Source organism: Nuphar pumila, chromosome 2 (assembly GCF_984573655.1).
Source record: "Nuphar pumila chromosome 2, dmNupPumi1.hap1.1, whole genome shotgun sequence".
NCBI lineage: Eukaryota > Viridiplantae > Streptophyta > Magnoliopsida > Nymphaeales > Nymphaeaceae > Nuphar > Nuphar pumila.
In genome coordinates this window covers 102,349,906-102,362,819 of record NC_143250.1, presented here as the reverse complement: position 1 = coordinate 102,362,819, position 12,914 = coordinate 102,349,906, and the positions used below count along the sequence as shown (strand labels likewise).

The 12,914-nt window shown below is 37.6% G+C and overlaps 1 protein-coding gene across 1 annotated transcript; it reads left to right on the top strand.

Moving 5' to 3' along the window:
• The first annotated feature begins 2,368 nt into the window (after nt 1-2,368).
• On the top strand, nt 2,369-9,031 carry LOC149846446 (membrane-anchored ubiquitin-fold protein 3-like). The gene is made up of 5 exons (XM_089996358.1): nt 2,369-2,557; nt 4,707-4,944; nt 5,045-5,268; nt 6,466-6,636; nt 8,840-9,031. Exons 3-5 carry the CDS (start codon nt 5,139-5,141, stop codon nt 8,893-8,895), a joined length of 357 nt encoding a protein of 118 aa, XP_089852484.1. The 5' UTR covers nt 2,369-2,557; nt 4,707-4,944; nt 5,045-5,138; the 3' UTR covers nt 8,896-9,031.
• The last annotated feature ends 3,883 nt before the right edge of the window (nt 9,032-12,914 follow it).

Genomic DNA, 12,914 nt, shown 5'->3' with positions numbered 1-12,914 from the left:
GTGTTCTACACGGTGAATTTGCTAGGAATCTACTGTTGGATGATGTATTTTTTAATGAAAAATATAATTCTTTAATAGTTAAATATTTATAAAGATTCAAAGTCATTGATTTTAAGGCTTAAAAAATCTTATGCATCATAATTGAATGATTCAAGAGCTAGTCCTTGTACAACAAATTAAACATATAGATTGCATCATGGTTGGATTTAAGAGAAAACAAAACAAAACAAAGAACCTATGAAAATTTTGGTTCGCACTAGTGACCTACACGAGCAATAGCACGTTGGTTCCTCCATAGCTTGTTTCTTGGCCACAGAGATGTGATTTATCATTACAAGGATGTAGGTCAAGTAGTGATATATCTATATCTTGCTGCTATTGTCATGTTTCTCGCCGCTATAAGCTTATAATGGCGAGAATTCGCATTGACAAGTCATTGAAAAAAATTGACCTTTGTTGAGTAATAACTGCGATATTTATAGCTTATCGTTAAAAGATGAATCAATACCATTGGAACTGAAAACACTGATAGCCGCATAGCAATCTTTAACGATGAGATCCCTGACTTGTCAATGCGAATTCTCGCCATTATATATAAGCTTATAGCGGCGAGATCCCTATCTCACAGTTACAGGCTATAACAAAAAGAATTGACTCACTGTTATAGGCTATATAATATATGTTACAAGGATTTTTTTCTTATGATGATAAACCGTATTAAAGATGCAAGTCATTATGGGAACTAGGGTTGTAAATGGATCGGACCTTGAATCTCAAAATACAATGGAAAGTTGGACCGATTCAGATCCAAGACAGTCAAAGTTTGCAAATTTTGCTTCCTGAATCCGGCCCGTTTGCAACCCTAATGTGAACCGGTGAAAGCTGTGGGGGGTAAGCAATGAGGTTTGATATGACATTAAGTTTTGCTCTCGTGTCATGTCCTATTATATGATGTTCATAATGTAAATTTTTGCTAAATAATGCCTCCATTGTCCTTTTTCACCGTGTCCTTGTGACATAAGATGTAACTTTAGGTCACTCAACTATGTACGTCATTATGCTTGGTTCACTGTTACAGGCCACCTTCATATGGCCGATATTTGATTGTGGATGGTAGGTGAGAACCAACCACCAGCACACCAACCTCCACGTTTTTTCACCGTACACCTTCTTGATGGACGATGATAACAAATCGTGCATGACTTCCACCAATTCGGGTTTTATCACTTTGAATCCAAACTTGGATCCGAAGTCAGCTTGGGCAGCTATTAATCTAATTCACAAAACAATCATCAAAGAATGAAATAGACGAGTAAAGGTACATGTAAAAATTGATTAAATGGACTCGAGCCCAAACTATACTAAAACGATTCCTGACCTCAATTGGGTTGGATCCAAAACTTATAACCAATTCCAAGTACTAATCTGATGAAGGACACATCACAATGAAAATATCGTCGATATCTTGAACATGTGAATATATAGATTTTTCATAAGTGCATGCGATCTCAAAAGAGTTCGTGATATTAAAAAACAAAAGAATCCTACTGAATACCGATTTTTTCACGTTATTAACGATTTTCTTTATGTCTTACTTTTTACTGTTTTCCTATATATTTCTTATGATCTCAAATGTTACATATGTCGATGTTTTCTGGGGATTTTGAAAACAATTTTGAATTTACATTGAGTTTTTTTTTCCTTTGCAAAAAATCTCATTAATAACGAGATTTGCGACATTGAGGCCCACCTAGCAATCCGATTAAATGGATTCGGGTTGTGGATATCTGATCCAAGACCGCATCATATCAACAGTCTCTTCCCTATGGTGACACAAAAAATATATATCAGCTAGCGATTTTGAAAATATCATGAAAAAAAAGTGATATTTTAGTTGCCATTCTGAACAGCATGCATACATATTTTTCAAAATACTATTATATTATCTTTTAGGTGAAAATATCACGATTTAATAACGATATTTAGGTTTATATCAGTTATATGTTGGAAAAGGCCTATTTTATATGTTTTTATTACTATGTTAACATATTTCATTACTTTTAAATTTATTTATTTTCCCAATAAAATTTCAAGGAAAACAAAAAAAAATAATTTCTCACGAGAAATTGGAGGCGTTATTTTGACGTTTTAGTCTTGTGTCACTAATTCTTCCAAATGGAAAATGGTACTATGCTAATTTATAATTTAGTACGAAGCATGTTAGGGGTAATTTCGTAATTTAGTGTTGGTTTGTTGTTTTCCAGAGGCCGTCATAAAGCAAGAAAATTGCGGGCGTTTTGGTAATTTGGTTGAAGCGGTTAGAGCACTATAAAAGAGGTACCACTTCGTCCGTGAGCCTTCCGGCTTTGGATCTGCTGTTTGGGCTTCCGCTGCAGAGAACGAAGGAGGGCTCCCGTCTTCTTCCTCTGTCTCGCTCGCTTCTGAAAGAAGGAAGGAAGGAAGGAAGGAAGGAAGGAGAGAGAGAGAGAGAGACGATTTGGTCGATCTAGGGTTCGAGTGGACGCCGGCGTGCCGATACGGTACCGAGCATCGTCTCGTAAGGATCTCTCTTTCGTCGATATTTCGGCTTCTTTCTTTAGCGCTACCGCAGATTCCGTTCGATTTCGTTTATCCTCCTCCTTTGTTCCATATTCCCTTTTAGCCGTTGTTTTTCCTTGGTTTTTTCAGTGAAACAATGGATCTTTGATAATTATATGTGATTATGGCTTGTTTTCGCAACGATCTTCGATTTTATTCCCGTAATTTGCCTTTCTTTTGTGTAATTTGGCCGTTTTCGATAAATATTATGGGATTATTCTGATTTTTGAAGGATCGTTGAAGAATTTCTTGAATTTGATTTCATGTTCTTGTTTTTTCAGTCTTTCTGTTCCCTTTCTGATCTTCAAGAAGCTACGTCAATTAGTATGTTTTCCATCCCTTTTTCTGTGTTTAATTTCAATATATTTTGGTTATATGGCTAGATTTGTGGATTTCTGTCTCTATTTGCTTGAGTTTATGTATCAGTTAAGGTCTTCGTATTCTTGTTTATTGTCGCTAGCTTTTGCAGCATTCTTTTTGACATTTTAGTTTAAGTTGTTAATATTCTGATGGATCTTTGAGGAAATTCTCAGCTGTCGGTTTGTTATTTGTTTTATGTCAGCCTTTTATGTCTTTCTTATCTTCAAGTGGATACTTGTTCAATTTTCGTATTTCCATGGATCTTTAGATTTTCTCTTTTCTTTTTCCACAGGTTTGTGATTGATTTTTGTTCTTCTAGTTCTTATCTTGCATTTGTTTATTCCTGTGATTTCCTGTCTGCCATGCTTGTTGAAAGGGTTTAAATTAATAGTTCTTATTTTACTTTTTAAAAAATCTTTGCTGAATTTCTCCGTATGTACATATTTTTTCTGTCTTGACTGATATCAAGCCAACACTTCGTTTTCTATTTTTACGAGTTCTAATATTCTCTTTTTGCTTCTTAGTTGCTTTGGCTATCTCTGATTGTATCTTGTTTAGCCGTTTATTCGGTTTTAGCTTCTTTTGTTATTTACTTCTTTTGCTTTTAGGGTTTTTCATTGATTCTTGCATTTGTTTTCCCTTGGAGTTCTTTTCTGGAGTTGTTTATAATCATGTTTGTTCAACCTGCTCTTTATCAGGTGTATCATAGTTTCCCTTGTTCTATTATGGATCTTAATCATTCTATCTGCAGCTTGTCTTGCCCGTGTATTCGGCTTTGGTTGGTTACATTAGGGGCGAGTTTTCTTAGCAACCTTTTGTGATTTTATGGAATGTTATATTTTTCCAGCATTGAGTGTAGAAAACATGTAGAATGCTTATAGCTGCTTCCAATCTCTGAGATGGTGTCGTCTACTAGTGTCTCGGTGCATATCATGATGACTTCTTTAAGCTAGTTAATTTACTACTTTTGTTTTCATTTTCACTGGATTGAATCAAATTCTTCTTTTTTAACCCCTAATGGTTTGGCTTATAATTTCTAGGTGAATCTTATTATTATATGCTTTGTACCTGGTGAAATTCGGGACTCATTTTATTTTTGAATGCCAATTCCCATGTGCCACTTTGTCTATTTTTTTATTGTTGATGTTAAGTCCCCATGTTTGTCCTCCAATTTGTTGTCCTTTTCTTTTGTCACATGTGAACTTTGTGTTGAATTTTCTATTTGGATAGAATCTTTTGTATGATCTATTTTTGGGCTTTATTTGTGCTGCTCTTTGTTGGCCACTTTTTACCTTCCTGTATTTGCTACTCTGCAGAATTTTGTAATTTTCCTCATTAGATTTCTTATTCCTCCGACATTAACATATTATTTCTGTTGATAATTCAACCGAATTTTCCCTTTTCTGCAGATTCACATTATTTTTCACTTTTTTACCTTTATGTTGAAGTTCCCTGAACTGCTAACTTTATCTTGGCTTTTGTTGTTAAATATGTAGTTTGTTGTTTTTTAGGCAAAATGGATTTGTGTGAGATTAAACCCTCTACAATTTTAACATATTTAGTTAATCAAGGATTGTTAAATCCTTGGGATTCTCTAAGCGTAAGCTAAGATATTCAGAAGTTTGGTCCAGGAATATTGGTCCATCAACCAACTGAATATATGGTTCTGCCATGATCTGTTTTTTATGTGTGCAGTTCCTTTCTTATTTGGGTTGTACCACAATTAAATCATTTTTTCCTTGTTGCAGATGACTTTCTCTCACTGTCACAATCTTGTGCAAGTGATCTGATCCTATGAAGTGTTTGCATCGTTGGATTTCTTGGTTAAATGAGTTTCCAAATGTTGTAGACTCCTCAATATGCATGATGGCAACCATCAGAATTCCAGTCACTTCCTTGGGCATCAGCATTAGAAGGGGTCAGTAGCCGTTGCTTTGAGATGTTGAGATGCACAATGGATACATTGGACTGCCGGGCGTGAATACTGTACAGACACACCTTATTGTTTAACAATAACCTTTAGGATACCCAGTTAAAAACTTATACATATTCGTTGATCATTTTGCCCTGCATAAACTTGCGGCAGATCTTTCATACTCAGGAAACAGAGCCTCAGACTGGAAAAGGTTACCCAATCGTCTCTCCATTTTCCACATAAAAACTGTTGAAGAATTGCAATAATGTCAAGTGAAGATCAGGTTGAGATCAAATTCCGTCTATATGATGGATCAGATATTGGTCCTACTTTATACGCACCATCAACCACAATCCAGGCACTTAAAGAAAGACTAGTCTCAGAGTGGCCACAAGGTTAGATTTGAATTTTACCCCTTAACCTGCATTTATCTCTAAGTTTGCTTAGCTTTATATGATTCCTTTATACATTTTCTCTGCTGAAAGACCTGGAGTTAAATTAGACAAATATCTTTTGTTCAAAGTTGTGTTTGTAGCATACATAGGTCTGTGTTTTGCTTTTAGATTGTGCTGTTGTTTGATTTCATAGCTGTTACTGTCAGTAAGTATACAGGGAATAGAATGAAGATGTCTTCTGTAGATTCTAAATGCATAACCAATTCATATGTTAAGGTATGATGCACAATATGCATGGACCCTACACATGGCAATTATATTTTTTTGTGCAGGTGAAAATGTTGAAAAGTGTGAGTTTCATATCGAGAAGCATTGATAGTTGTGCTGAAACATGAATATAACTTCATACTGGGCCGTGCATGACAAAAAAACATTACCCGGAAGCTCGAACACAACCCTTCAGAAATATAGAGAAGGCATGATACTAGCCTACAAAATATGCCACTGATGTTCCTCCTATGTTAGATATGAGATGAGTGGATACGTGTGAAGTAAGCAACTGCAGCACCTTCGGTATTGCAATTGTTCCCTTTTTTCTCCAACATATAAGCTTACGCAAATTGTATGGTCACAAAAATGGAAGGATTAAAACCGGATGAAGCAGATCCTCTTTAATAGTAGGAAGTAGGATTACCCTTGCAGATGAATCATAAATTCATTGTACTGTGTCCATGTTTATCTTGGGGGAAAAAGTGGCCACAGTAGAACATACTGTGAAAGTGTCATGGAATGTACCTTTATCTTTTGCTAACACTTACATACCTAACATGTCACGTACTGCCAATGGACGGGTGGCCACTACTTTTGATGAACTCACTTCGTTGTAGCGAAAAAACATCAGGGGATGATGCTTCATTGATTGCAATTATGACTTAGCTTGCATTGTGAGATGTTGGAATAATTTTTATTATAATTTTTGTGAGATCTTAGCGTCTAGTTGAATTTTCGATGTGGACATTCTATCCAATGAAGGATTCTCCATGTCATTGCACCATGTGATTGAACCTGCATTCTTCTTTATGGATGTTGCTAATTTGTGTGTTTCTAGTGACCTGAGCATGATACTTTTGTTGTGTTGAGCATTGTTCTCACTTGGTTTAGAGTTACATTCTAATGGTGTGACCTTGTCAACTCCAGATAAAAAAATTATGCCCAAAACTGCTAGCGATTTGAAGCTGATAAATGCTGGAAAAATATTGGAGAACAACAAGACTATTGCTGAGTCTAGGGCACCCATGGGTGAGTTTCCAGGTGGGATCATCACAATGCATGTTGTGGTCCAGCCTTCACTGCCGAGAAAGAAAACAGGTACTTTTAGTTTCTATTGTAGCCTGTTGAGTATGCATGTGTTTAGCTAAGCGTATTTCATCTTTTATATTCATCCCATGCTTGAATGATGCCTATTTTAAGAAAACTGTAGGTGCTAGATGCATGCATGCACATATACGCTACACATAAATGGAATGCATTCAGGTTTTCATTTCATAGAATATTATTAACAGTCAGCTTATCTATCTGGTTACCATTTAGTTGTGCATCCATTTTCGTGTTCAGAATATGTTCATCAAGCTTTTCCAACAAGAAAAATAAAAAAAACTAAAAGGAAAATAAGAAAATTGAATGAGAAATGGAAGAAAAATATTTCTGGACATGCATAAGCTTAAAAAAGGAGGATGGGACTCCTTGTGTTTGATTATACTGAAACCCATACCTGGTTGGACTTGATTTGCACTTGTGTGGCTCATGTAGGGTGGAGGGTGGAAGTCCCTCACCAATTTATATTTTGGCCCAACATTATAAGTACAGGACTAAGCTCAACAAATCTGTGAATGGAGACCACTTGGATCCAACCAACATGAAGCTTTATAAATTTCACAGATAAATCGGGCCCAATTTGGATCTTAATATGATTCCACTTCCAACTGGATCTTATGTTGAACTAGGTATGCCTGATCTCCTCAATTTCATTTTAAGATCCAACCTATCTTTCTTCATGTCCAATAGGACTTTTGCAATCAGAAGTGCCTTCTATTGTCTACCTAGTTATTCTGCAACATTTTCTGCAAATGTTAGGTTGGTTCTTTTTGACCTGTCTTATTGTGTGCCTAGGTTTCTTCTTATCTTAGCATAGGTTGCCACTGGTACAAAGGAATTCACATATATTGGAATTTACCTAAAATTTGGCAGTTGGCCTTTCCTTAGATTTTGTTACATCCAGAGTTTCAGGAGCAGAATGGACAGTAGCATGCAATGTGATAGGTTTGCTTTCAGGCTTTTCTCAAAAGGACAAAAGATTCTCCTATTTCTGGCACAATGGGAATGTGATCCTTTTTTTGTATAAATACTGGGGAGAAACCACTGCTAGACGACACATTACAAGATGAGAGGTGTCACATTCACCATGCTCCTGTTTCAGTGTCTGCGGTATAGAACATGATTACTCCTCCTCTGCCCACCAGGGGTATTCACCAATGGCTTTCGTCTTGCATCAAGATTCAAGCACCCTGGGTGTTGAACTCTTGACATCCTTCAACTTAAACACCCAAGTGTCCCACCTAGCCAGGTGTGCAGAGTCCCTTGTGGACAATTGAAATATGAGCCTTTGATATGCTCATTCTCATATCTGCATCCAGTTTTCTTAGTTAATTTATTGCATATCTAATATTTGCTGTTAACAAGAAAAATAAATGGATATTAATGAGCATCTGAATTAGAGTTACCGGAAGCGCCATACAATATAGGGAAGTGCACTTCCCGAACGGCGTTTCAGAAGCGGGAAATGTGTTGCTTTTGAAACGTGAGGGGAGGTGCAAAAAAAATTTGAGAAGCGTGCTTCCCCTTATTTTTTTTCTTACTTTTTCTCTTTTTTCGCTTCCCCCTCACTTCCTATGTCGCTTCCGGTTCGTTTCCTAGGTCGCTTTCGAGACGATTCCTAGTTCGCTTCTAAGTTGTCCTGCGCTTCCTGATTCCTACAATTTTTGAAGTGCCTCGCTTCCCGCTTCCCGCATCGCTTCCCGTGGCAACTCTGATCTGAATGTCCACTTTGGGCTAGTCATCAAGACTAAGACTGAAGGCTGCATTATTTCTCATTTTCACTTTAAATTTCTCGTTGGTGTGTCCTTCTGGACTGTTATCGTGTTTTTTAACAAAGCAATTATCCTGCATCCAGTTTTTCTAGTTGAAATATGAGCCTTTGATATGCTCATTCTCATATCTTCATTCAGTTTTCTTAGTTAATTTATTGCATATCTAATATTTGCTGTTAGCAAGAAAATAAATGGATATTAATAAGCATCTGAATGTCCGCTTTGGGCTAGTCATCAAGACTATGACTGAAGGATCCATTATTTCTCATTTTCACTTTAAATTTCCAGTTGTTGTGTCCTTCCGGATTGTTATCGTGTTTTTTCTCAAAGCAATTATACTGTATCCAGTTTTTCTAGTTAAATTGTCGGTATTCATTACTTGTGTAGTTAGAAAAAAATTTAAGTTTTGACTTGAAAATGTGCAGATAAGAACCTGGATGAGATGCCAAAGAAGAGCTTTTGTTCCTGTACCATTATGTAGAGTTACACTGTGAAAGTGGATTTCTATCACCATTTTTATCCATTTCAGGTTGGTTCAGTTGCCATTGTCATTGAGTTATCGATCTTGTTGCCCCTGTTGTAATTATATATTATCCCCTTAAAGTATTTTTACAATCAGAGCCTGTTGCACAAGGTGGAGTTTTTCTTTTTCCTTTTCTTTTTGATCTTAGCCAAATGTTCAAAGAAAATGGCTGTTAGGCTCAAATTCCACATTCATGAGACCGAAAATAAAGATTGCAAGTATAACTGCGGCATTTTTGGTCTGGTGGCAACCAGATTAGAGACCACGGGCTGATTCTATACCTGTTGGCGGGCCATTGGATAGATGCCAGATGCTGCAGTTTCGGTCAGTTAAACCCACCAACCTTGCATGAATATTCTCCTGGTTGTTCTCCAGGAGGCTGACCATGTATCGTGTTTAGGTGTGAGGATTGGTGCTTCTGATCTGTGAGCTTTGTTATGCATGCAACTTTGGAGGATTATAAGGATTTCTGTCCTTAGATGGCCTTGTCTTGAGTCCTTGACATGGTAAGGAAGCTAAGTTAGATATAGCTTGGCAGCTTATAGGCGTTTCTTCAATCGATGAAAAAGGAACGGCAATCTGCTGGCTGAATGATTCGTTTTATGTTTAGGGTCTGTTTGGAAACTGGCAGCTGGGATGGGAGTTTATGCATTTGATAGATACATGGTCAAACTACCTTGGTGGTGGGATCGGTGTCTATGCATTTGGGAGAGGAAGTGAGACCATCTTCCCTTTATATTTTACACTAAATAGTGGATTTGGCAGCTTCCACTTTTCCAAATGCATAAACTCCCTCGGACTGCTAGTTTCCAAACAGAGCCTTACATGGCCTCGATTGCCTGGTGTAGATTGTTATGTTAGATAGACCATTCAGTCGGGCTGATTGGTTCACGTTTGCTGCTGCTTGGCTTCTTTCATGTTGTGGAAGATTCTACAAGGAAAAAAGTGGCGCATTAGCCTTTCATGAGCATTATCCATTCTTTGGGATGGGCAGCTGTAGATAACCGTTCAATCTAGTTGGTACGCTTCTTGATATGCATTGCAGTTTGAGGAGTAGATTCTTGTTTATTCTGAAGCCTTCGTGGAGCCTTACCCAGTTACTAGTCAGGTTGGATCTAGACCATTCACATTTTTGGACCAGGGGGGTGTCAATGGATGGAATTCAGGTTCAGTATTGGAACGTATGGTAAGCATAAGCAGTATCCGATTAATAACCAAATCTGAAATGTATAAGGTGTTGCATCCCAGCCCGAATCAAAATCCAATAAATATTCTAATTCCAAATATATGTAAATGCCATACCCGATTAGTCCAATCTGAATCTGACTTTCAATCATAGTATATCTGGTTAGGTTACCACCACTGTCTTTATGTCCTTATTGTCAAGGCTTCAAAAGGTGGAAACCATATGGTGGAAGATAAAAAAGAACCTGGTGGGAAACGGATAGGATGGTTTAACAACGCATGGATGACATATCAACCGTGACAGAGGCTTCGTATGACTCATGAGTCATTTCAACAAGGTGTCCTTCAAACTATGGAGCAAATGACTTGGGTATCATAAGACAAACCGTTCTAGCGACCATAATTCTGGGCATTTGTCAATTATTATAACCCTGTAAAATAAAAACGATTCAAACAGAATTTATCTCCTTTAACACAGAGTATGATGTATTGGGGGCCATTGATGCCAGTTTTATATCTAATCTATAGCAATTCTAAGGTGAGGTCTGAGAGCATCTGTGGCAATTTAGCACATGCTAAATACCAATTAAGTAAAATAGACTGTAACTGCTCACGAGGTCCCTACACACCTGGCTAGTTAGGTTGACTTAAGGCGTTCAAGTAGAAAAGAAAGACATCACGAGTTTGATACCCAAGCTGTGTATGTTGCTACAAAATGGAAACTAGTAAGAAACCATCCTTGTTGGTGTGGAGGCAGGATCAGGTGCAATGTGATTACACATTTTTGCTGTGCTGCTACACCTGGTCACCCTCCATTTTTGTGATACACCCTGTCAGCTGTGGGGCCCAACAGCAGATGGAGGGTGATCAGGTGCAGCAGCACACCAAAAGTGTGCAATCACATTGCACCTGATCTTCCCTCGTTAGTAGGGGGAAGTACTTGCACTGAAATAACCACACAAGGCCTATATCGGGAAGTCCTAACCATAACTGTGGACTCTCCTTGGTATACCAAGCTGCTTGCATCTGCTTTCCTGCGCTTAACTTGGTCAAATGATAAAAAATTGGTGGGACATGCTGCATGTTGCTAATCATTCTCAATTCTGGAAACTCAATAATGGCTTGGCAGCTGGCTTGCTGCTTCCCATGGTGCCATGTATTGATTGTCAATGTGCTTCTGTACCAAGTGTGGGAACTATATCCTGCTTTCATGATTGTCATGTATTGATTGCACGTTGCACCAATGAGTTTGTGAGTGACTGAGATGGTTTTCCATTAAAAGAAAGAATCACAGTGCAGGCTTACTGCTTACCCAATTTCTTTCATTAATCAGGTGCACCAAAACAACCCCTTAAACAAGAACAGTTAAGCCAGAAACTTGACGGCATTGCACTCAGTTGCAAACCACCACATTATGACAAAACTGTCCAAACTAAAACTCATGGTCCTTTCTGAATGGTCATTTAAGCTTTAGGTCTCAATATCACGTTATGACCTCACATTATGCACTTAACCTCCAAGTGATGGTAATGTGGAGATCCAGAACCATATGGCCTCAAAACTTTTGTCACTGTGACGGTAACTATTGAGGAAAACATTATTTGGAAAAGATTACTTCGACAGATCCACATTCTAAACATGACCCTTTGTTCCCCATTAGGCTAAGCAAATATTATCCTGTTGCCTGCAAAAGCAGGATAGAGTTCCACACTTGATACAGAAGCCATTGGCAATCAATACATGGCACCATAAGAATCAGGAAGCCAGCAGCCAAGCCATTATCAAGTTTCCAGAATCTAGAATTATTAGTAACATGCACCATGTCCCACCAAATTTGTTCTACATTTGTCTAGGGCTGGGAAACGAGATGAGCTGCACATGGCCCGGCTTTCGTTCGGCTCTTAAAGTGCTTGTTCAAATTAGTAAAATAGGCTCGGTAAGCTGAATACATACAACAAGTGGTGGCTTGGCTTGTATTGGATCATTAACTGGTAATTAGTATATTTTACATATATTTTATATCATAGAGTGCAGATGATTGAAGCATTTGGCTTGCAAGTAATAAGTTTAGAGTTGAAATCTTATTGCTTGCAGTTTTGAAACAACTTATTTATTTTGTAAATCAGTCAATTTGAGCTTGGTTTAGAGTCCAATTTTTATTATTTAAACTTTTTTTTTAATATATTTTGTTTGTTAACGAGCCAGCTCGAGCTTGACTCATTTAACTCGGGCTTGCCATGAGTTTGAACTTGGCTCATCTCACCACAAAAATGACCCAAGCCTGAAAGCCCTCTATTCGGTTGATTCAGCTCATCTACATTTGTCTAAGATTAGCGCAGCAAGGCAGATGCAGGTAGCTTGGTATACCTAAGTTACCTTCAGGCTTCAGCCACGTCCATCTTATTAGATTCATCCTTGTTCAACCAATTCATATTTATCGATATTTTTGGTTGTATATAAAATGTGAATTGGATACAGGGTCACATGTGGATCCATGAATACATTGTTAGTACTTTTATTATCCATATCCAGTTGTGCATTGGATGACATAATCAGAGGAGATATTCTAAGTTTATGATTATTTACGATGATAAATTCAGAAAATGTTAAAATACTAATAAATTGCACTAAATTTAACGGATTGACTTTTTAACACAGAGTCTAAGCGCTCACAAGGGTGTGTCCGGATCAGGTGCCATATGATGGCACAAAATTTTGTGCCTTACGCACCTGATCACCCTCCATCTTGGGGATAGGGCCTGTCAGTTGTGGGGCCCAAGACCTGATAAAGG